Genomic DNA, 25,965 nt, shown 5'->3' on the forward strand with positions numbered 1-25,965 from the left:
GACGAGTTCAGAACAAAAGCTGAGGTGCTATGGGGCAAAAAAGAAAATGATATCAAGGGAAAGGACCCCCAAATGCTGTCTTTGTGCAATATTTTTCAGAAATATAAATACTGGTTCTTTTTGATCACTAAAATCTACTAAACTGTTCATTTGGAGGCCGGGAAGGGGAGGAGTATTTCTTTCTCGGAAATGAAAAAAAAGTCTAGTTTAACATTTGGAAATGCAACAGCGATACAGAAACTTCTGGGGTGGCAGAATCGACTTGATACACTGGAAATTTTAAGCTGCCTGTTGATTGTAAATTCAGCTGTAAGTTGCTGCTGGTGCACTGAGTCTGACCGGCACACTGTGCTGAAGTTCATAACTGGCTATTAAAGAGGGAAAAAGGGCAGGAGAGGAGCAGCCAAGAGATTAGATTAGCCTCGATTCAGAAGTGGCGAGCTGGCCACCCTGGGGGGGGCGGGGGGGGGCACAGCGGGCAGCTCTGGCACCTCTCGGGAGCTGATTGGTAGGCAGGCAGGCAGGCAGCCTGTGTCGCGGCTTTAAAGCTGGGCCAGGTGATCCACTCCTGACTCAGAGAGCCTTCCCCCAGACAGCGACGGGAGCACTGTTACTTCGTGGGACAGGAGCCTGAGATGCTGCTCTGGACCTTGGGGGCTCTTTGGCTCCAGTATCTGGTCCTGATTACTGCCAGCTCGTCGTCAGAGGAGGAGGACGGCAGCAGCGAGAGGGACAGTGAGGAGCACTTAGAAAGTGAGTCTGCTGCTGCCTCGCTCGTGTTTTTCTGCTTCATTGTGTTTCTAAATAACAGAAATTACTTTTTTCACCTTCTTTGTGTAGAAAGTGACTAAACATGAGAGTATTTTGGCACAATTTAAATCAGAGATTTGAGAGAACAGAATATTTGGCTACATTAATTAGTATTTTGGTGATTGACTAAAACATGCCAACTCTCAAACTTCATCTGAATCTATGTTAAGTTTTAAGCTTTTTTTCATAATTATGTTTGTGTTGAAATTGATACATTTCATATTAAGTTCTTTCAAGTAATTCTGAGAGGGCAGCTAATCCCTTCAGAGAATGGATGTGAACTCCACATAGAAAAACTGCAGAGGGATGGATTAAATTAAACTTCCTAAGAACTGCAATTAATTAGTGCGTTGCCTCTTAAGAAGCAGAAATGAGATGGCATTTTATTATACCATAGTTCAGGTTGAGACGTTTTGATTTGTGTCACCTCTTTTGTGTGGCATATGAAGACACAAGGTAACTTACAAATCAACTCACTGTCATCTTTCTATTGAGTTTCACTCATCTGTGTCATTCGGAATGATGATTTTATGCTGGCTTTCGTGAGAAGAATGTTTACATATAGTGCATTGTTTCATTCAAAACATCACTTTATTAAGACTATAATTAATTAAGGTAGAGAACATACAAGATAAAGTACAAACTATGCAATAGAGTTAAACCCCAAACTAGTAGAGAGAACATACATAAACAAATAAATCAATTGCATCTAATTATGTAATTAAATGTGATTCTCACAAGTACTTGTGTAGTTTGACCAGCTACTTTGGAGCTTATTAAAAGTAATTTGTGTGAATTGTATCTTTGATTCATTTGATATTTCCGTTTCAAACTTGCATTCTGCAAATAAAAAAAATTGTTACTACATCCCCTAAACAAAAACGTCATGAAATCAGAGTCATGGCTGGGCAAAGGATGAGGAGTCATTCTTAGCTGCATCGGGACTCTGTAACAATGCCAGGCGCTTCGTGGTTTAGCAGGGGAAAGTCTACGTGCGGACCGGCGTGTTCTAGGGGCATCACTGCCAGCTTACTCATACAAGCCCGCAATTCCCCCCCCCCCCCCCCATTACAGTCATGCCCAAAAGCAGCCTCTCACTTTGTAGGGTTAAGCCCGCAAAGCTCTGTGGGTGGTTTGATGGCAGTCTGTGTCATTATCAGCAAGAAGAGTAAGTCATAGTATAGTCATAGTCTGGGATGCAACCAGAAAGTCATTTAGGCTGGGGGAAAAGTGGTCATTTCGGTGAGAAATATACCAAAAAATATACATTGCCATTGGTTTTTGTGCATTTTGAGTTTTTGGAATCTCAGCAAACAGAAGTTCTCACTTTATGAAGTTGACCCATAAAACTGGTAATTTTGACCACTATCACTAGGGATTCTCGTTGGAGACAAACTAAAGGAAATCAGCTGATTGACACATTAATATGATGCTCTGAGGTACATTTAGTCACTGCACGTTCCTGGCACATAAATTCCGGTCTTGGTCGCAGGGGAGCCTGCAGCCCATCCCGGCACATGAGGTTGGGGTACAACCTGGACGGGACGCCAGGCCAACACAGGGCACATGTACACACTCAATGAAATACCCTACTGGCAAATTACAGACAGCAGTCAGCAAAACGTCATGTCTTTGGACTGCGGGAGATACCCTATACAACACAAAGTGAACATCCAAACTCCCCAGATTCAGAGAGGAGATCGGACTTGATCCCCCAGGCCTGCGATAACAACGCTTACCCACTGAAGTATCATCTAGGCCTTCTTATCAGCACTAAACGAGGCCTCAAATTACAGAATTAACAAACGTGTCTCTTGAGTAAGTGGGGGGTGGATCCCACAAGATACTGTGGAGAAAGTTTAGAAGCATCACTTTTCTTAGCTGGGCTTGTCGATGAGGAACAAGGGCTGCTTTCCATGGTTACTGTGTGTCACGTCCCTGAGAAACACTCGCGAGCAGCACTTGCGTCAGTCACGTTGCCCAACTCGCCTGTGTTGATTTTAGCACAGTTGCCATTCCAACACTGTTTGAATCAGTGTTACTCACTGCCAGAAATACGACAAATGTCCTGACTCAGAATTTTCTATAGAATAAGTAATTTCCTTGAAAATGAAAAGAAAATCCTCAAATTACACAATGTAATGATTTGAGCTGTTACCAACCCAACGTTTCAGTATGTTTGATTAATCTGAATGAAAGTTTATAAATATAAGCTTTTTTTTATTACTTATTTTTTAAATAAGCAATTGGGCTTAAACTGTTCCTGTGTTCTCATAACTAAAAATGTCCAGGTTTTACTTTCATTATGGAAAACTGTAACAGTCTGGTTTGGAAACCTGGCTATAGCGGTCAGTGGAAAATGCCGGACTCAGCGACTCCACGGCCATTTCCAGCTACTCTGGCGTGCGACTGCCAGTGTGTAATAAAATGGCCTTCCTGTCCACATTTCAGGACATATTGTACCCTATGCAGAAGGTGGCTAGTTCAGGTCCAGAAATTTCAAATCCAGACCAGGATTTTGTTTCAACCAACCAGCTGATTGCAATGAGTCACAGTCACAGAGTTCGGAACAGGTTGGTTGAAACAAAATCTTGGTCTGGATTTGAAATTTCTGGACCTGAAATTTCCACCTCTGACCTTATGACATGACATGACATGTTCCCCAAGTTTTATTTTCTACATCTCATTCTATATAAGAATTATGGTCATAAAATGAATGGATGGCCCCTGAATCAGACAGCTAATACCTGTACCTGCAAATACAGCAATGTTAGTGCAACACATTAAACTATACATTTGCGTTTGGCGTCTAGGTGTTTTGCTGACAGTTTTGCCAGGTTTTAGTTACTGGTGTCAAGTTATATTTTAGCGTAAAGCGCATGAATCATTCATTAACGGGAAGCCTGTTGAATTTTAACACATTACAAAATAGCAGGAGACGCATTAGTCAGCTATGACTTCTCAGTATCAGATGCCTCCATGGCAAAAACATTAGAAAATGCACTATACTGTATATTGCACTGTACATTTGTGTGTCTGTAGTGATATAGAAGCACACACACTACCGGTTTTTGCACACCACAGGATATTACCACTTCTCCATTTAGTGCATGAACTGTACATTTTTTACTCTTGTTAACCATGTTAAACTTGAGTGAACAACAATAAATGAAAATATAAGTCAAATAAAACAAGTTTCCTTTATAACATGGAAAGAGTATGTAGCCTAACAGTGCATGTCTGACATGATATTAATTGATTGTATGGTGATGGCATCATATTCTAGGCTGTCCTTTAACTTTAAATGCACTAGTTAACTTTCATCCCATGAAGCACAGCAATATTTAATGTCTCTTGTAGATAGAATGCCTCAATTTTTTTTCTGCTGTTATACTTGCTAGAGGAGGTCACTTTGTAGACAATCTCAGTTTGTGCAAAAACTTTTGACTGGTATTGTATATAAAGTGTCTATATGCATATGAAATTGTCTGAAGGCAGATGGATAAATGGTTGACCTGGTGCAGAGGCAGGCTGAGGTGGAGCAAGCTGCAGCTTGTGTAATTCAAGTCGTTAGTGCAATTATATCACAGCTTTGAATGTAAGAGTGAAAGCCCTGGAAATGCATCCCCTTGAATGACCCCTTGGAACATTCGCTGGGAGAGAAGGGGTGGGATTTTGTAACAGGGGCCATAAAGGCTGCATTCAGACAGGAGCTCGGAGGAATGGTGTGTGTGTGTGTGTGTGTGTGTGTGTGTGTGTGTGTGGTCATTTATATATTATATTGTGGAGACCAGATGTCCCCATAATGTTGTAAAATTTTATTTATTTTTTAGCTTGTGAAAACATTTTTCCGGTCCCCACAATATAAACCTCAATTAAAATAAATAAATAAATAACTAAAAATACATTAAGTCTTGTGTTTTGATTGGTTACTTATGGTTAAGGTAGGGCTGAGTGGGGGTTAGGGTTGTCATAGTTGGGATTAGCGTTTTTCCCATAGAAATGAATGTAGAGTCCCCATAAAGATATGAATACAAATGGGTGTGTGAGTGTGTTTGAGAGAGAGAGAGAGCGAGAGAGAGAGAGAAATGGCTAGAGAGCTCATGAACAAATGTATGTCTGTTCATACAATGAAGATGTGAAGACCGGAGACTCTAGCTTTGTGGTGATATCTTTGTCACACATATATATATAGACATCTTTCACAGAAGCAGTAGTTTTTTTAGTTTCATTTTGAATGACAAAACCCTTAACCCTACAACCTTTTCAGATAGTTGTCTATAAAACCACAATGATTTTGTTGTGTTTAGAGCCTGAATTAGTTGGACTTCCATAAAATTTTTAAAGTGACGCAGCATAGCCAGAACTTAGGTCGATCTTTCTAGGCATTTCTTGATTTACAGTAATCTGAAAGTAGCACTTTCTCTACTAGTTTTACAAACTCTGGATTATTTCACCATCCAATAAACACCCAACACCAGACATCACTCCAACTAACTCTTCAATTGAGTAAAGTAACAAATAAAATGTAAAAATTCGGCTGTAACGAAAGATGTTAACAAGTGAGAATTTCATTTCTTAGTATGACACCTCAGAACGTCCATCATGGGGTGCACTTGTTTCTAAATCATCAGATTATTTTAAAAATGCCACAGAAAACTGTAAGAGGCGACCTTTAACCAACTGGAAAACAAAGTAAGGAATTCCCTATCATTGGCACACAATATAATGCATGTCATGGCTGATATATTCATGCAAAACTATAAGGCTTCTGGCCATGAAATTTGCTCTGGATCAGGCCTCCTTAATCCTGGGTATGGAAGGCCACTTGCTGTGCTGGTTAAATACTGAGCCTTTAATTATTCTCGATTCAATGGCTGTTTAAATGAACAACAACATTCAAATCCCATCAGATTCAACCAGCATTTTAGAGCTTCCTGTCATTTTTAGTTATTCTTAATGTTTGAAATTAAGGGCTCAGGTTGATTTTAATGCAGTTTGACTTCAAAGGCTCACATCGGTCCACAGTTATTATACGAGCTGTATATCTTCTCCACTCTCTTTCAAATTGACAGGAAGTGATGCAAGTCACACAATGGAATGCATTGCTATGCATTGCTATTTATTATTGAGACGTCCTTGGCAGGCATAATGCATTGTCGATTGCTAATGGATTATAACTAAGGTTCCTGTGTTCTTGTTAGCAGTGTTCCTATTTAATTCTTCTTGTATTGCCTTGTAGGTTCCTCACATCCACATTGGAAACATGATGGTAAGTAAGTCTGTCTGCTTTATCTGTTTTGTGTCAGTGTCATTAACTATCCATATTAACTCCCAGCTGCTTACCTAGAACAGGGTTGCAGGGTATTGGGAATTTCAGTAATGTACTATTCCCATCCCATCCCATCCCATTCCATCCCATCCCATCCCATTCCATCCCAACTGCTCTAACTGAACTAAATAGTCTAAAACATAAGCAAGGGAAGACTTATAGACTTTACTGAAGTTCTTCTGTATCATTGGTAGCTATCAACAGCTAACAATGATAGTCTTTTTAGAGAAATATTCCTGAAGTCACCTCTGAGTCATTGTGAGATAGATGCTATGTTTCCCTTTGATGAAATGGACAAGTGGAGATGCTGAAGCACCTTGATATCCCCTGCTTCCAGCGCTGCTGGTCTCGGAGGTGCAATGTTAACTATCTTCCTAATGATCTTCTCGCTCCTGACAGATCAGAATGTATGGCCTGCTAATTTTTATCACTGTGGCGGAACATCCCAGTCTCCCATCAACATCAACACTAGAACTGTCATCTTTGATCTCAGCCTGCCGAAGATTAATCTTGAGGGATACGATCTACCGTGCAAGCAGTCTCTGAAATTGAAAAATAATGGGCATACGTGTAGGTTTGTGCGTCTGTCAGGGGTGCCGTAAGGGGAGGGGGCTTAGGACGATTTCAGGGGCCCTAAAAAATTTGTAACATAATTGGATTGGTCTGGATAGGGACCCAATATGATACGCTTTCGTTGGGACTAAAATCTCTGCCATCTGTTTTCATCAGTTTGATCATTTCCACCTATCTGATTATTTTTCCTGTTCTGTATCTGTTCATAACGACTCTCTCACATCATGAGCACTCACATGGCAACTGATTCTGGGCCAGATCTGCCTGCATCTCCTTAAATCTGGGTGCCAATGACATTCGGGCAGGAGAGTCTGCACCAGAATCTGTCCAGAATTCTAAATGAAGATCCAGTGCATAGTCGTCTGACCATATACGTATGATCAGCCAGATACCAGATGTGCAGCTGAATCTGAGGGCCGATCCCCCTCATAGCAAGATTAGTCTGAACTGGATCCGGGCCAAATGTTGTTCAGAAATCGCCACAAATCTGTAAACTGGATCTGGCCTGGCTTGTATCTGCACGAGAGTCCCTTAGTCTCCATTTGTTCCAAGGGCCTGGCCGCCCCTAATGTCTCACTTGTATGGCAAATTGCATCTATTATATAAATGTAAAGTCTCTACTATTCACAGACGTCTTTGAGACCTGTTCTTGCTTGATGCACACAGACTCCTATGATGCCATGCTCTTTTACCGATTAAATTGGAATTGTACAAGAGAAGATCCATGTTGATCCATCCTCTGCACGTCTGTCCTCTGCTCCAGTGCAGCTCAGCCTGCCCGAAACTATGCGCATTGTCCATGGGTTCAATGGTGTGTTCCTGGCTAAGCAGCTGCACTTCCACTGGGGGACGCCAGAGATCCCCGGGTCAGAGCACACCGTCGATAATACCCACTTTCCCGCCGAGGTAAGCATCACTACTTCATCATCTTGTGAGGAGTGCTGTACCCCCAAAGACATTGAATTGACACATCGTTGGATTCTAAGATAATTGACTGTTTTCGGATGAGTTCACCGAACATTACGATAATAGACTAGATATATAGCTTCAGGTGTGAATTATCTTCAGTTTTTCGGATACATTGTTCGCCGTTCAGGGTGAATTCATCAGCATTTGAGGTTGATAGCTTTAGGGAAATTAAAATATTGATGAGGAATCTGGTTCTTGTTAATCTCACAGATCCATGTGGTTCACTACAACTCCAAATACGGAAGTATCGACCAGGCGGTCAGCCAGCCGGACGGCTTGGTCGTGCTGGGGGTTTTACTTGGTGTGAGTTAACGCCTCAGATTCTCACCCTCAGTTCATCCTGCTGAGATATATGAGTTTCAAAAAACCAGATTCTCCATCATCTGTCTTAAAATCATTCATTGCATCTGCCTGGAGTGGCCTTATTTTCTGGAATGTTCTATTGATCTTAGATTGGGCTGCATGACAATGAAAACTATGAGAAAATCTTGTCTTCAATCAAAAATGTCAGCACAGAAGGTAACCATTTCACAATCTGTGTGTAGATGTGTAATAAAAGTCAATGCTCTATGGGTTCTCCTAATTCTTTTGATTTATATAACTGAGGCTGTAAGGCACGTCTCCCAAAGATGACCTATAGGGGGCAGCTTGTGGCTCAGTGGGCTAAGCCTCTATGTTGGTGATCATGAACTGGGTTGAGCCTGGCCATGGCACATCTGTGACTCTTTGAGCAAGGCCCTTAACCCGCAGCTCTCTTGGGGCTGCAACAGGTGATCCCTTCATGGACAGTTTGCGCTCACCTACAGAGAACAACCTGGGAGGAGGCACAAAGGGAATTTCCCCATCGGGATCAATATCGATAATAGTGTGAAGGAACCGTTTACTGTTACCTGTTAATTTCCAGTGATCATTTAGACATATGAAGGTATCCCAAAGATCACATGGAATTCTCACAGTTATCCTGCTCCTGTCTTCCTCAGATTCCGACACAGAAATCCCTGGATTTAATGTCCGACTCCTGCTGCCAGACAACCTGGAAAGATTCTACAGATACAATGGGTCTCTCACCACCCCTCCGTGTTTCCAGTCTGTGACCTGGACTGTCTTTAATGAATCTATCACATTGTCAAGGAAACAGGTTAGGAACTCAGAGGAAAGGGCATTGTCATTGTAATTTTGAATCTGTTTGGTGTAATATTAAAGCAGGTAGACCAAACTGAAGTGGTCAATACCCAGAGTGGACACCATCTGAACTGAATTTTCTTTCCTTTCATTTTTTGCCCTCCATTTTCCCTGGTTTTGTATTGTTCTCTCTTAGTGATGTTCTAATGTATCACAGCACCCATGTAAAGCGCCTTGTGGCGACTCTGTTGTGAAAGGCACTATATAAAAATTAATTGAATTGAATAAGATCACACAGGGAAAACTTGAATAATACACAACTAAGATTCTGAATCATTACTATTTATATTTAGTTTTTGTTGTTTAGTTTGCATTTCAGGAAAACCTCCAGCATAAGGGATGATCCTAAAATGAAAAACAGACCAACACACATTAAGTGGTTCCAAAAAAGTGTCATTTTTTAGTTTTTTTTTAATTATCATTTAATTTTTGGTCCAGATGGCCATGTTGGAGGACACGCTGAAGGCCCATCACAGTCATTCCCTGACCAAAAACTTCAGGATTCCCCAGCCTCTGCACGGACGACCTGTGCTGTGCTCTTTCAGAGAGCTGCCAGCCATGGAAGGTTGCTGCCGTACCTCTGCCAATCCTTACAGATACAGATGTATTCTGGGAAGCACTGAGTAACATGCTTGACGTCAACCAGATACTTCACCATCATTAAGGTCTTATCAAAGAAGCCACACCCAGTTCAATGGTCAAAGCATCAGTTGCAAAACAGTCTATAGCAGTGTTTCCCAATCTGGTCCTTGGGGACCCACAGTTGGTCCATGTTTGTGCTCCTTCTGAGTCAGACAGTCCACAATACTGGGGGCTAGGAGGGAGCAAAAACATGGACTGTCTGTGGGCCCCCTAGGACCAGGTTGGTCACCGCTCTATAAGAAATGAAGCCCATTGCATAGGCCTCTCCACAGCCTTGTCTGGCTCGGTGGGTTGCACTTCATGCCGTCAGGTTATTATTTCCTGGGTTTCCTCCCGAAGCCTAAAATCCTGCATTTAGTAGAGTGCATGTGTGCCCTGTGATGGACTGGCATCCCATCCAGGGTGTCCCGCAGCTTTGTGCCCAGTGCTCCTGGGATTGGCTCCAGACTCCCCCATAAGCCGAACCAGGATAAACAGTTGATTCCCATTGGCCTTAGTGGCTTATGTGATACCTATGATGATTAGATTAGGATAGATAGATAGATAGATAGATAGATAGATAGATAGATAGATAGATAGATAGATAGATAGATGATAGATAGATAGATAGATATAGATAGAGAGATGATAGATATAGATAGATGATAGATAGGACTTCATTAATCCCAAAGGAAGAGGGAATCCAGTAGCTCAAAAACACAATGACAGACATAAGAATACGCATTGTAGCTTCTTGCAAGCCTTATGCTTGCATGTTAATAATATAGCACAGTTCAATGTTTGCTGTGTTTCATGGTTTTACAGGCCCCAGGAGTTATATTCCATATGAAAGCGATGTTGACCCTTCAAAGGATGTCAGATCAAAGAATGAAGCCCAGGGTAAGCAATGGAGAGCAAATGGACAAGTCTTACCGGTATTTTCACTTCCTGTCAGATATTTACATGTATAAGACAGTAGTCACGTTTTTCGTATGTGTAATATTTCAGTATGTTTTTTTGTGATCACATGTTGATAATGACCCTTTATTTCCTGCTTTTCAGGCCCTAATAGTTGGATCTCCAGTGGTATGTTATCATTTGATGTTCCTATAAAGATCATTTTGGTATAAAACAATATATTTTGCATTTTAGCATAAGTTTCAGTCAGTTTTTGAGGTCTTCATCCATTTACACAGAATAACGTAATCATTTCCTGTTAAATTGCTTGTGGCTCCTGAGATCTCAGAAGTGCTGATAACTATGAGATACGATAATTTATTGCATCTATTTCATTACATGGCTACATATTTATTTTTCTTAGCTTTATTGCTTAATAGCATCATTAAATCTTAATAACTGTATAATTGCAAAAATTGTTAATGCTTTAAAATTTATGGTGTATGACATGGATTATTACCACACATTAATAATAGAGGGCCAATGTGTTTTTTCCGCCATGTTGTACAACTAATGATTGAAACCGATTTTGTTTCACAGGGGACATCTGGGCTACTGCGTTCGGCACTCTCTTTACAGTCACTCTGCTGTCCTTCCTTGTGTACGCCTACAGGCAGCAGAAAAAATACTCCAGGTAGCCGTCGTGATATTTTTCCATTGTTTATTCATTTTCTTGGCATTTACGAATGTGGTAGCTAAAGTGAAATGGTGGTCCATTAGGACTTAGCGACGCCGCTCTCAGACAGCTGCGTTCCTGCGTATTTATGTGCCAACAGCCAGTTATTACCCAGGAGCAGGGGTTCTTGTTTAAGGATTATTTGCACACCATGTCACCCCCATTTGCTTTCGCCGGGCTGATGTGCATTTTAGTCGGTAAATATTGACTGGGCTTTATGTCCCGAGGGTCTCCGGTCGGTTATCGAAATAGGTTTTAACCGGCCTTTCCATCGTCTCTCCACAGATTAAAGAACGGCGCAAAACAGAATGTTATTTATAAGCCGGCCTCCAAAGACGATGTATAACATCTGTAAAGAAAGACTTTATTAGTATTTAGCTAGATTTGACTTGATTTCTAGTCCAAATTATTGTTTATTAATCACTAGATTTATTTATATGTAAATGGATTTTTTTATGGTGTCAAGCTCAAAACATGCCAGCGAATTGAAAAAAATGAAGTTTATCATACAATTAATGACTGATATTTTTGTTTAAACCATAGAAAACCCCATTAGCCCCCGTGTTACTTTGAAAAAAACTATTTTCAAAATGTATTATTTTTTCCCTGTTATCCCCAAGTGGCTATGTCATGTTTTGTATGATTTAGGTCCAAGTTTGTGGAACCAAACAGGAAAGTTGATTGCACTGTAAAGATGGCTGTTTGCAATAAAATGTTACTTTAAAGTTTGTCTGTTGCTTTAAAGAGTTACTGCGGAATTTTGTCAAAAAATGGCAATATAGACTTTTTTATATTAACATGTAATTTCTATTAAATGTTGAAATCTTATTCAAGTCAATGATAAAATGGACAGATTTTACAACCTGACTGTCCAGGATAAATGAGCAATACATCACCTGATACACAGCTGGTCTCTCCAACTTTGTTCACAGTGAGAGCTGCTTCTACAAAGAGAATAATCTAGGCACCTTCATGTCCAAATGTTTAAAGGAATTGGTCTATTTTATGTTTTCTGTAAGCTTCTCATTGGCTGCCTGCAAACTACTAGTAGTTTGTGGCTGACAAGCTGGTGACCACTGATATATTGTTTTACTGGCTGGATCCTGATGTCTACTATTAACTTTTTATAGAAGGTCTTAGTTAAATGACTATATGCAACTATTGTATACAAAGTATCCAAACATTTACTGAATTTTGAAATGGCTTGTAGAAATGTTTGCTGATGGATGTGTAGACTATTCTTACTCATGACGAGTAATCTTTCTAATCAGCATTGTGCAACATACTAACAATGGTACATTCCTTTATATTTTAGTTATGTAGTTATTTTGAAACTAGAAAAGGGATTTCCTTACAGTTCATCTGAAATTCAGTTACAACTAATACAGGAAACCCAGTGATGCTGTTGGGTGGAATTACATTTACATTTTATTTATTCAGCAAATGCTAAATAAAAAAACCTTGTTCAAGGCAAAATCACTCTGCCAACCCTGGGATTTGAACCAGCAACCTCCTGATCATGTGTACAGCCCCCTAATCTGCTGAATCAAACACTGCTCCCACAATTAAGTTAAATTAGCCAGGCAAATAACAGGTCATTAAGCCCCATGTTTAATGGCCAGGGGGAGACTTGTGCAATTCCCACAGAATTAAGCAAGAAACGAGAATTAGGAGACAAGGTTTCTTTAATCGTTACAAAATGCAAGGTAACTCAGGTTTGGCACACATCTTACAAATTATCTACAGCTGCGCGGTAACATTAGATGCCTTTTTATTTATTCATTTTTCACAACTTATTAAATTTAAAAATTGGGAGCACCAGTTCCTATACGCAGATGCTAATGTGAAAATAAATGGTAAATGGTAGTTATTAGCCTCAAGAAATACACATCTTGTGTCACATATTTGCATACTGTATGTAAAAATCACAACACCCTAGAAATGGAGAAATTATACAAAAACCAAAACAAACAGTGGAGAGAGTGTCACTGAGTTTTGGCTAAGCGTGATTAAAATCAGAGCTGAATCAGCTTTCCTGTGAAGATAATGCAGATTTCAGAGCCTCTAAGCAGGAGTAAACATGTGATTTTTGGGGGCCTATGTCCTCATTTGTTACAGTGACAGGCTGTATCTGGTCTGGGACATTGACCCCTAGTGGGCATCGAGTTGGCCCACACACACACACCTTACCGTACAATTCTCGGTAAGGGCCAACATTTTGATTGATACTATTCCTGATCAGCACAATCACAGCCTAAAATTAAATGCTTCCATAGAACTAAGCAATATTATTTAACTGGTCTCTATACAATGATTTCTCACACGCATGGATCTTGGGCAATATGCAGTTTTGTTTTTTTTTTTTACCCCATGACCCGAGCTGACTACAGACGACTCATTCCTTGGAGACACCGAAGCAGTCTGTCCTCACTGTCCCCAGAGATCAAATATTCCATTAGATTACTACTCTGGCCGTTTTCACACGGGAATCATCATTACAAAAATATAACAAAATATGAGCATCAGAATCAGCATGTAGACAACGATTTTTTCCCCGCGTATGATCACACTTGCGATTCTGAATTCAAGGCCGCCCTGGATTAAAAGCGGCCGCTCGCTACCCCCATGATGAGCAGTTAGGAATTCCGAAAAGCCGTTCGTCTGGAAGGAATGAATGTTTGTGGAAAAGCCAGATGACACAGGAATTTAGAAACTAAGCACTTAGCTAAAGCAGGCACCTTAGACCTCATGGCTTTGGGTATCCATGAACACATCCTCAGCTGGACAAAAAAATAATAATAAAGATCACAGGTTAAGCCACAAGTTAGCATTAACTAGCAAAAACAATCCCCAAAATAATAGGACATCAAGGCTGGAGCTCTAGCAGACAAACCGATATTTACAAAAAAAGATGACAGCTAAAGCAACATAGTAGTTTTGTTTCGTACATAAAAATTGGTGTGAAGTTAAAACAAGGACCACAAGTGGATAGAAATCGTAAAAGCTGTAGTTACAGATGCTGTAGTGTGGATTTCTTTGGCTACAACTGACGTCTTTGCTGAACACAACAGAACCAAAATAGCTACAGCGTAGCCGATTGTACCATATCTCAGATGAAATGCTACATCATCGATGGAGAAAGCACCATCAGACAGAATCACAAGCCCAGGACCAAACCTCCCCGATCTGCTGCAGCGCAATCGCCATTTGGTTCTTAACCACAGTTGTTTACAATACTACAATAAGAGAGTGTTCCTGAAGATTCAAACCGGTCAGTAAATGTCCATGTTTACAAACAAGGTTACGGTTTGTCATATGTATGCAAATCTAACCAAAATAAAAAAAAAGAAAAATATAGATATAAAACCTTTGTTATATACAGAGGCTGTGGTTTGATTTAATTTTTTTTAAGCATAGTGCCACAAGTTATATTTGCATAAGAAATTGTACGGCACGCAAAAAGAGTGGGTGTAGAAACTTAACCCAAGTTGGTCATAGAATAGCCTCACATTAAGGGGAAAGCTTGAGTGTAATCAACAGATAAAAAAAAAAAAATGTATATATAATCAGGAGAATTTTTGCGATTAAACAAAAAAATGGGCAAGCGTGTCTCGCTCGCATACAAGGTACTGGCAGTCTTTCCTGAAAGTGACCTACGCATGACCGCCGTTCCGCTTGCCAAACACAAGACCGCGGTCTAATGCACCAAAGTGCGGCAGTCGTGGGAAGAGCCTTCCAAATCATAAGACGAATGGGTGACGCTTAAGGGTAAGCACATGACTCGACTGGAGAGCCAGTCTTCGGACAGCGATTGCTGTTGGGGCCAATACTGCCATCAAAAATCAGTACCCTGGGCAGAGCAGCCTAACCCAGCCTAATATGGGACTGAAACACCGACATAACAGAACAAGAGAAGGTGAAGCAATAGGACAGAGATGGGGGGGAAACAATTACAACAATAACTTCAGATCCGCATTGCTCAATAACACAAACAGGTACAGTCCAAGTCTTCAGGTCTTCTGTGGGCATGTAGAACATTTAAAAACATTTTTACAGCAATGAAGGTTCTTGAAACACCATTCCCCAGTATTGTGGTTGGGGTCTCCAGTTCTGCCTGTCCATTGTCCACTGGGGGGGGGTTTAATCTAGGTGTGCGTTCTCCGGACTGACCCTGCTTGACCCTTACTTTGGATCCCCGTGTCACCGGACAGTGACACATAGACCAACGTGATCCTCTCCCCTCAGAGGCAGGTAGGGGAGAGAAATCAAAAATCGAGAGGTGCTCAGCACATCAGTTAGGAGGAACCAACATCGCTCTTTATACCTGAAAGAGATGCAACATGGCATCAGAACAGGGAACCAACGTGAGAATATCACATTACAGTTTAACAGAGCACAGGTAATGTGAGAGCAACTTAAACCTCCCCAGAACACCCCAAGTCCAGCATGTCAGCACTCAACGGCAAAAGGGAAAGGGCATGCTTCCTACAAGGATGCAACTTTCACTGAAACAGGCACGGCTTGCGCTGGTATGCAGCGACAGATTGTAACGAGATACGGGTTAGTTTATTCTCGATCCTTTGGTGGTTTGGCTATAAAAACGGGTGAAAAATGGACAATGAAACAGGCACCAGAGACACTAATGAAAATGCTAGTGCGCGTGAGCACGTCAGACACACTAATGAAAATGCTAGTGCGCGTGAGCACGTCAGACACACTAATGAAAATGCTAGTGCGCGTGAGCACGTCAGACACACGAATGAAAATGCTAGTGCGCGTGAGCACGTCAGACACACGAATGAAAATGCTAGTGCGCGTGAGCACGTCAGACACACGAATGAAAATGCTAGTGCGCGTGAGCACGTCAGACACACTAATGAAAATGCTAGTGCGCGTGAGCACGTCAGACACATTAATGAAAATGCTAGTGCGCGTGAGCACGTCAGACACACTAATGAAAATGCTAGTGCGCGTGAGCACGTCAGACACACTAATGAAAATGCTAGTGCGCGTGAGCACGTCAGACACACTAATGAAAATGCTAGTGCACGTGAGCAGGTCAGAGAGGCTAATGAAAATGCAGACAGCAGAGAGGAGACTTACACTGCCATGCCTGCATGAGGCTCTGCACAGAGCCGCCACCGGAGAAGAAGGCCCAGCCGGCCATCAGGACCATGATCACGTACACAGGCGGCAGGCTGCCCTCGTAGGTGGGATTCAGCAAGGACTGTGGGGGGGGGGGGGGGGGCAATATCTTATACATGTCTTACACAGACATACAGTACATAAAGACATTCAGACAGAACAGAGATACACTACAAACAGCTCATTTAGCATGTATACAGTTAAAGTCACAGTGATCTACAATGCCCTAAAAACACATTAACTACACTGATACTTAAGAACTTAGAAAATGGGCGTCAACATTTTTTGATTATCCACCCACATGTGTAGTCAGTAACTAAATGATGTTTTCTTCACGACCAAGCTACTGAACGAAGATATTTTAGCATGACATAAAATGGAGCCTAAAAGCCCCAATTTTGGTCATAACTTATTCATCATAAAATACGTAGTTACCGTACGTCTGGGAAAACCAAAGCGTAAGTCAGAGCCTTCCCTGAATGGTATTCAGTTGCAGAGTGGTGACTGACTCACTCACAAAGGGCAGTTTAAATGCAACGCAATCTGAATGTTTCTGACAAGACTTCCATTTTTACAATAAAAAAATAAGAAGGGCCACAAGAATGATTCCTGGTCTTAGAGGAATGTCATATGAGGAAAGGTTATTTGAGCTAAATCTGTTCAGCCTCAAGCAAAGGAGACTGAGGGGGGACATGATCCAGGTCTATAAGATTCTAACAGGTTTGGATGCTGTTCAACCGAATAGTTACTTCAGCATTAGTTCAAATACAAGAACTCGTGGCCATAGGTGGAAATTAGCGGGTGAACATTTCAAACTGGATTTAAGGAAGCACTTCTTTACACAGCGTGTAGTCAGAGTATGGAATAGTCTTCCTGATAACGTAGTGCAAGCTGAATCCTTGGGTTCCTTTAAATCAGAGCTAGATAAGATTTTAACAACTCTGAGCTATTAGTTAAGTTCTCCCCAAGCGAGCTCGATGGGCCGAATGGCCTCCTCTCGTTTGTATAGTTCTTATGTTCTAAGAAAAAAGCCAAATAATGACCCAGCAGGACAGCGTCGTGTCAGCAGTACCATCACAGACATGGGAGTCCTTGCATTCCCTGTCACAAACGCTCTACAGCGCACAGTACTGCAAATATTTTCTCAAGGCCAGAAAGTCCACTGAATAAAATGGAACCAGGAGAGGCTGATGACAACCATTGGATACTATGCGAGCTAAAAAACCTGCATTTTTATAGACAACTTCCCTGCTGTCTTTACAGCGAACAGATAATCAGTGTAATATGGATGGAGGTCTTATTTCATTCATTTAAAGAGATGCTACAAAGCCAAGGCCTGGACCTCAGGGTTATCAAGGCTGGGTTTACTATCGTAATAGTGCAGGCTTCACATGCCAAGCAGATTATTTAGTTTAACTGCTTTTATTATGCAACAATATGGAGAAATACATCAGATAGGAACTGCTAAAGGAAATTTTCTCCTCTGTAGGGCCCACGTGAGTACAACTGTACCACGCAACAATCTCAAGCTCACGGCCGCTTATCAGCACACGTGTTGTGGGTGCGGACGGCACGTGACCGGTGGGAGGGGGAGGGGCTTACCAGGCCAGATACCAGCAGGTGCAGCGACAGCACCACGGCGACGGCCCACCACCGGTTCCTCTCGCAGCTGTCGAAGAACACGACGCCCCAGAAGGTGTGGAGGAGAGTCATGGCCAGGGTCATAAAAGCTGCCGGGAGCAAAGATTAATAGACTAATCATCATCATCATCATCATCACAACAGATCTAAACACAACATAATTATAGAATTGTTATTTCTCCAGGACAAGAAATCGGCTAATGATTAACAGAATATATTATGAAAAAAATATACTTTAAATCCAATATCACAGCTCCTGTGTATCATGTCGTTCCTCTTCTGGGCCATATGCAAGAACCAGCCCACGTAAGCAGACTCCCTATGTTCTTAATATACCGAAATTGCTGAATTTCAAGCAGGGCTGTGTTAGCATTGCGCTAAAGCGCTGCTTCGGTAAATTCATGTTCATCTCCATTTCGATAATGACTTTCCACCACTAGGTGGAGACACAGCTGACATCTGAAGCCCTAAGGCATGCAGACCATATTGTTGGGAAATTCCAAAAGACGCAATACCACATTACACCGTTTTGTTCTGCATTTTAAAAAAAAAACTGGAAATATGAAAATGATGAACCGTCTTCCAACCTGAAGTGATGAAGTAATACTGTGAATCACCGAAGATGCCTACGGTTCCAGGACCCAGGGAGTCCGAAAGGATGTTGATCATAGAGAAGGCTCCACTCATGATGCCAAAGCCAAGGCCAGCAACTGTAATGGACAGCAAATAAACAAGTCTAATTAAGGCACCCCTTCACGGTTAACCTGCTTACCATCTAAATAACCGTCTGCTTACCGTTTCCCAACCCGGTACTCGGGCAACCCCAGACAGTCCACGTTTTTGTTGTGGACTGTGTGGCAGGGAGCTGGAAGCAAAAACATGGACCGTGTGGCAGGGAGCTGGAAGCAAAAACATGGACTGTGTGGCAGGGAGCTGGAAGCAAAAATATGGACTGTGTGGGGGTTCCAGAGGACCAGGTTGAGAAAAACTGGTCTAGCAAATTGAACAATTAAAAAATATATATATATGTAACTACATAATACTACAAGCAGAAGGAGGACTCTGTAATTATTTAACAGGAAACAGGTGCTTAACCTTCAATATCCGTGTTCCTACGTGTACACAAAGTCTCAGTGTGGCTGTGTTTCCAATAAAAAACACTTCAGACTGTGTTATACATGCTAGCAGAGACAGGAGCCAGCTGACAGCAGCCCATCTGCCTGAGGGACACTTATGCTCGCAGTATCCAAACACGAGTTTGAATGTGTTTCAAAAGGACCAATAACAGCAGTTTTTATACAATACAATATAAAATAATGTTACTTTAGTCCTCAACTGTATGTACAGCTAATCTCAATGCTTCCATTTACTTCTGCTTTCTAACATTTCATATTTTACATGTGTATGTGTGTGTGTGTGTATATATATACACACACAGATACAGAGATACAATAGCCTAACATAGTACACTCTTTGTACATTACATTGTACACTTGTACAATTGATTGTTTGCCAAAAAGTCAATTCCTCTCAGATTTCACAGATAGGACTTAGAGAAAGATCACTTTCAAATTTTGGCACCTTGTTCTTTTTAATGTCAGACACGCTCGGTTCAGTTGCCACCCCAGTGCGCCCTCTACCTCTAGCTCTGTGAGTAGCACGTTAAATTTACCCAACTGTACAGACTCCTGAAAAAATCACACGCATGCATTCTGTGTACATATTGACGACTGATTGCGTGGCACCTGGATGCTATCGACGGACCTGCACTATCAACCAGAGAACTGTACATACATTAAGAGGCCCAGAAACAAAGGGTGATTATAGAAGCTCTAAATAAATAGTCAGACACAGCAATACAACCACTGTAAGCCAATCAGCCAATACGTGTCACACGGTACTGAGCTCCTTGCCAAGTACAGAGTCTTACCCACAAAACGTGATTTTTCTATTATATTTAACATTCTGTAACTGAAACACAGGCCTCCCTGTTGACGCAGCGCTTCCCCTGTTTTACGACAGGCATTCATATAGGATAAAGTCCTCGTCACACAACACGTCCGAAATGTACACGTTCAAATGAAACGAAGCTGCCCGAACCACCGAGAAGTCAGGGAAGGGAGGGAAGGTGAAAGCAGCAGATAAATGACAGCTCATTCCATGCTAAACCTTGTAGCGCCTCTGCAAGCCCGCGCACGCTATCCTGGATGTCTGGGGAGGGCCAATTTGGTAAAAGGGGCAGGAGAAGAAGGGGAAAACAAGCAAAACTTGCTATATACTTATGATGATGTTGGGGACATAATTTTTCAGAATTATCTTTCATTTTCAGAATTATCACTAACCATGGCTTATACACAAATATACAAATGAACTGTAATCAACATAGTACAGCCAAGGTTATCTGCTAGTCCAACAAACAAACCCCAACATAAGTACCTTTTTTCCATACAGTTTCCGAGTATGTTTCCCACATCAACAATTGCTGATAATGTCCTTGAATAATTAACACTGCAAGAGAATTAATTCTGTCACACATGTAGACTACAAAGCTCTCATGTCTACATGTCAATCACTGAAAAGGACACTTTCAAGTCTGCTGTATTTTTGTCCCTGTTCTGGTACAGGGGTCACCCTGACATTACAACAAAAAAACAATGAGGAAATATCACATCTTACAAATATATACATGACATCAGCAGCTAACCACAAACAATGGCTTCCTCTTACCATACAATCGTTTTTTATATTTACATTTTATTTATTTATTTTTCCCCCCAAAGCAATATAAAAGCTTCGGGTAAAAGGACAGCATGAGCCATAATCCCTAGAGCAGCTGGAGTTATGGGTCGTGAGATTTGAACCCACAACCTTCTGGTCATAGACTCTGATTCCCATCCTATAGAGCTACACACCACCCCACTCCAAAAAAAACATAACTTTGCTCAAAGCTTAGTGGTTCACCAAGTCAAATCTACAGCCTCATGCACATACAGCAGCTTAACATCAATACCACTGTGACAACTGTGTTCCCATTCACAATATATGCAAGATACATTATTAGCGCTTGTTTACACTTCTGTGTAGCATAGATATAAACTTATGATCCATTAACTTTACTGAATTATGGACAAATGAGTTTCATGAAAATTAAACGCACCGATAAAAGTGGGCTCAGCAGCTACAAGGGCACTATGGAAATAGGGGGTGTAATGTTCCCTTGGAGCTTAGGGGAGCAATGCTTGTCACCAGCACAGACCACACTTTAGGTATTAGTGACCCACTTTAAAAAAAAAATCAGGCTTATAAAACGGGTGGCTTACCGCCACACACGTGCATTACGTATCGCATGCGACCCCGATGCATTCCGACAGCTAGACGAGCACTGAACAGCTCAAAGGAAGTGAGAATGGCAGAGGAATGCAAAACAGGAAATGGACTTTCACAACGGCACCACCTGCAGAACGGCGGAAAAGCATCTCTCAGAAGATCGACGGTAATAAAAATACCGTAAGCCATCTGGCGGATTGAAATGGGCGATAGGTTTTCCTCGCTGATCGCAGCCAAGCCTTCGTTTGCCTTCCTGGGAATCGCCAGCAACAGAGAGAAATGAGTCAGTGGACATATTTTTTTAATGCAGCGCAATAACAGTGAGGATTAAAGGGCAGGCTTTCCTCTGATGAAACATTAATAACAGGCATGCTCATTTGCATATCACACCACATCAGTGAATTTACATTAGCAGAAACAAACAAAAACACTGAAATTATAGAACACACACACACACTAGAGGACTAACTACAAGGCCGCTGTTTACATGCAGTATAAATGTAACTACACTCAATCAAGACACTAAAGTGGTAGGTAGAGGGAGGGAAGAAGGTAGGGATGGATGTATGGATGGATGGATTAACTAAATAGACAAAAGGGAAACTGTGGTATGGGTTGGGCCTAATAGCCTTAGTTCTCCCAGTTCACATGTTCTCCCAATGAGAGGTTAGTCAGTAACTATAGGACTCCATAATGAGTCACACCCTCTTCCATTAGGAGTTCTGACTGAGTGTTATGGCATTTGAACGGACAGCAACAATGCAGAACAATAGTCATGGAGGCCTACAGAGAAACTCGAGAGCTTCTGCACAGGAAGGCCGTAGCTTTCACAGGGAACATTATACTTATTATGTGAATTTATACTGTTCAACTCCATGGCCATTCTGACACTGGGACAACCATGTCAAAAACAAAAAGGTTAACAAGTCAGGTTTAATATTGGAATTGTTCAACCCAATTTGGACTGCTGGCTAATAAACAGCAAGAACCAGAGAACCTAAAGGTGGGAATTTGAGATTTAACATTGCCCACCAAAAAAATTACTTTATTCGCTACTGTGTTGAATACAGAAAAAGAAAAAAAGTATGAAAAATGAAAGGTGTCACTTTGCCGTTCCGGATCTTTCCGGCCTGGTTTACGTGGGACCCACCTGAGGAGCCTGTAGTAGGCAAAGCGGAAAACCTCCTGTAGCACCACGGAGAACATGACCCCGAAAATGAGCAGGCCCTTCTGCGCGGTGGCCTCCTCCTGACGGCTGGCCTTTACGGCTATGAACCACACCAGCGAGGAGAGCAGCAGTGACAGCAGCCAGAAGAAGGCCCTGCGGAGGAAGGAGAAAGCGTGCTGACCGCCGTCTCACACACGGCGCAGGCGCACTACAGATTCACAGCCAAATTACAACAGAGGGAAGAAAACCGGCCAGAATCTGGGGATCCCAACCTTGAATCAGGGTCAGACAGTCAAATTACAGCCATCTGTCATAAACATCATTTATTGACAGGGTTGCCAACTTTGATCAGCTGGCTGGAGTGAGATTTTCAATTGGAGACAAGTCTGCAGATGCATACACATGTATGTAAGAGTTTCATTACCCTGTGAATAGTCTGTAGGGTTTGCAAACTACCCCATGGCTTTTGATGTACCTAATTTTAGGTTTATAATGGAATAATACAGGTTTGCCATAAGATTTCTCATGAATGTGATAGTTTGAAAGCGTGAGTGTCACGCCAGATGCGTGAGAATTGCCAGTCCTGTATTGAACTGGCTTAACATAAGAACATAAATTTACAAACGAGAGGAGGCCATTCAGCCAATCAAGCTCGTTTGGGGAGAACTTAAGTAATATCTCAGAGTTGTTAAAATCTTATGTAGCTCCGATTTAAAGGAACCCAGGGTTTTAGCTTGTACAAGACAAGACAAGAAGTACGGCTTATTGATCATTGGGGGAAATTAGGATATTCAAAAATTGTATGGATTGTTAAAAATATATAGAGCCACTTAAAAATCAAAAGACCATACTTCTAGCTGCATATAAAAACAAACACTCTTTTAAACAGGAAGCGCTACACCTTTAAACGCCCCAAATTTCCCCTCTTTTAAGGGAAAAGGGGGGGCATTTGCATAAGAAAGGTGTTGGTACTGACCCGGCGATGAGGATGATGACTCGCAGGGGGTCCCTGGCGATGGTGAAGATGAAGAGGGCTAATGCCGGCCCGAAGGCGATGAAGGCGCACCCGAAAAACACGGCCACGGTCATTATTATCTACGGATCATCGACCCAGGACCGGGAATCCGAGGACAAATAGCGGGGAAAGGGAGCCCGACCGCGCGCAGATGAAGCCCGTTTCAAACGATACCAACAGCTGCCGAGTAGCAGTTACCTTACACGGGTACAGATGGTGACAGGAGACGTGTAACCAGCCTGAGGGACGGGCGGGAAGTTACCGGACAAAACGCTTTACATCGCCTCTATTCCCGAATACTCATTTACTTCAGATTATTAATAAATGTCGCTTTTCACACCTCACGCTTTCCCGTGTCGCCGTTAACCATCGTCTTTCTCTCGCTTGTTGGTTTATTTTAAACCGTGTTCGGATTTCATCGCTTTATTCCCTCTCTGCGTATCTTTAAAAGTTAAGTTGAGCTTCCCTTTTCGGAGCAGCCTTCGCCATTTTTTTCGCTCTTTTTCTGTTTGTTCCCAGTTGTTTCCTTGTCCTTCCGGGTTTACTGCTCCAACGGGGTTGCCAGGTCTTGGCCAATTTTCCAAGTCAAATCCTCCACAAAAAAAGCGCAACGAGACCTGAAACCAACCCTAAAGGTTTAACAGTGCGAAGGAGGCTGGTTCGCCGTTTTAGTATTTTCTGCTTTGATGGGGATCCCCCTAAATATTTTCCGCACCTCGCACTTGCCCTTTATTTGCCATACGTGTTTGCGCGGTTATTCTTATTCTGAGCACACAGTCATTTTCAAAGTATCAACAAAAAAAAAACCGTCTTAAAATCCGATTTTCTGGCAACCCAGTTAGATTTTCTTAAAGGGGACTCAGCGCGTCGCTCAGAACGCGAATCCCGCCTGGGACCAACAGCCTCTACTGGCGCGTTTATTAACGATGTCACCGGTGATTAAGCAAAGCATCAGTTTCATTGCGTGACAGCATATTGTAGCTTGCTCAATACAAGCACTGTTGGTTCAGACACCTATGCAGTCCAGGATCCGAGTCTTTGCCCTGGGTCTAAGTGTGTGGAGTTCGTATGTTCTCCCTGTGTTGTTGTGTGGTTTCCTGTAGGTCAGGGGTGGGCAATCTTATCTGCAAAGGGCCGATGTGTATGCAGGTTTTTGGGGTAACCTTTAGGTCAGCTGTTCAAACCCAAGTGTGAGGGCTCTTCAGTCATTCAGTCCTCTAATTAGTAATCTAATTAGGGAGTTGCAGCAAAAACCTGCATACACACCAGCCCTGCTCTAGGTTCTCTGGTTTCCCCCCACAGTCCAAAAACATGCTCAGGTTACCAGATTGTCTATTGGTGTGAATGGTGTGTGTGTGCCCTGTGAAGGGTTGGTGCCCCATTTTGGATTATTCCCACCTTACACCTGCTGTTTCTGGGATAGCCTCCAGACCCCGAAAACCCTGCACAGGATTGGTGGATATCGAAAATACACTTTGCCTGCAGGATTTTAAATAAGCTATTTTGTAAAGAGCCGTGATGAGACACCTTGATCAAACCAGGGAATACACACAATGCAGAACTACTGCCTTTCATGTGATTTGTGGATTTGACTTGTTACTGGAATGGGAGAAGCTATAGGCAGAATAGGTAGCTGCCTGGGGCCCCCCAAATACCCGCAGTGTAGAAGGTGTGAAATGATCATCGATTTTCTTCTTGGGGAGCTTTGCCTAGGACCTGTGACGAAGTACAGCTGTCCCTGGATAAACGTGTGCTAGAATAAATATTGAGCTTATATAAAATAAATGATGTACCTGGAATAAGGTTCTGGCATCCGGTACTTATTTATAGTGACGGTCTATAGACAGTAGCAACGTGACCCATGCCTCCTGCTTACTGGTGACCTTAGTGTGGACACGTCACCAGTTACTGCCAATATGCAGATAACGTTTGTCATCTGGAAACACCTGGAACTCCCTAAATAAGGTCAAAATACAGCAGAACTGGAAAACAATGGACCACATGATCTGATCCAGCTAAAGTTATTAATTATAGCTGTGTATATACAGTCATTGACAAAAGTCTTGTCACATAAGGACATAGTAACTTAAAAAGGCATATAACTTTATTTCTAATCAATCAATTGTTACATTGAATGGATCAATTTAATTCCAAGGGCTTTCACATTAATAACTGGGTACAAAATGAAACAGTCAAAAAGTGTCCTGATGTTCACAGCTTGTTAAAGTCCATAACACCTGTTTTTGCAAGGACAAAAGTCTTGTCATGTCTTTTAATTATTCAACCAATCACAAATTAGAGGTTCACCTGTGACAAATATTGTAATGAACATAATCCCAGGTGTGTATAAAAAGAACCCCAGCACACCAGACCTTCACTTGAAGTGCAACCTGACTTCTGACAACATGCCAAAGATTCAACCACAGACCAAGTCTGCTGCTGAGGTGGCAGACATCGTTAATGTATCCAAACGTCAAGTGGAGAGGATTAAAAAAAGATATGAAGAAACTGGTGATGTTCATGACAAGCCCAGGTTAGGCAGACCCCGT

General features: G+C 41.9%; 2 protein-coding genes across 2 annotated transcripts; one reads left to right on the forward strand and one right to left on the reverse strand.

Annotated features, from left to right (window-relative positions):
• The first annotated feature begins 498 nt into the window (after positions 1 to 498).
• ca9 (carbonic anhydrase IX) lies at positions 499 to 11,850 on the forward strand. The gene is made up of 12 exons (XM_023796399.2): positions 499 to 753; positions 6,053 to 6,082; positions 6,542 to 6,712; positions 7,479 to 7,621; positions 7,895 to 7,987; positions 8,137 to 8,203; positions 8,665 to 8,822; positions 9,305 to 9,431; positions 10,313 to 10,387; positions 10,550 to 10,573; positions 10,985 to 11,078; positions 11,406 to 11,850. Exons 1-12 carry the CDS (start codon positions 636 to 638, stop codon positions 11,464 to 11,466), a joined length of 1,161 nt encoding a protein of 386 aa, XP_023652167.2. The 5' UTR covers positions 499 to 635; the 3' UTR covers positions 11,467 to 11,850.
• A 937-nt stretch (positions 11,851 to 12,787) lies between these two features.
• LOC111835768 (gamma-secretase subunit Aph-1b) lies at positions 12,788 to 24,183 on the reverse strand. The gene is made up of 7 exons (XM_072714807.1): positions 23,378 to 24,183; positions 22,384 to 22,554; positions 21,413 to 21,486; positions 18,494 to 18,616; positions 17,868 to 17,995; positions 16,224 to 16,347; positions 12,788 to 15,444 (listed from the first exon to the last, which is right to left on the reverse strand). Exons 1-7 carry the CDS (start codon positions 23,488 to 23,490, stop codon positions 15,416 to 15,418), a joined length of 762 nt encoding a protein of 253 aa, XP_072570908.1. The 5' UTR covers positions 23,491 to 24,183; the 3' UTR covers positions 12,788 to 15,415.
• Between the last annotated feature and the right edge of the window lie 1,782 nt (positions 24,184 to 25,965).

Source organism: Paramormyrops kingsleyae, chromosome 7, assembly GCF_048594095.1.
Source record: "Paramormyrops kingsleyae isolate MSU_618 chromosome 7, PKINGS_0.4, whole genome shotgun sequence".
Taxonomy (NCBI): domain Eukaryota; kingdom Metazoa; phylum Chordata; class Actinopteri; order Osteoglossiformes; family Mormyridae; genus Paramormyrops; species Paramormyrops kingsleyae.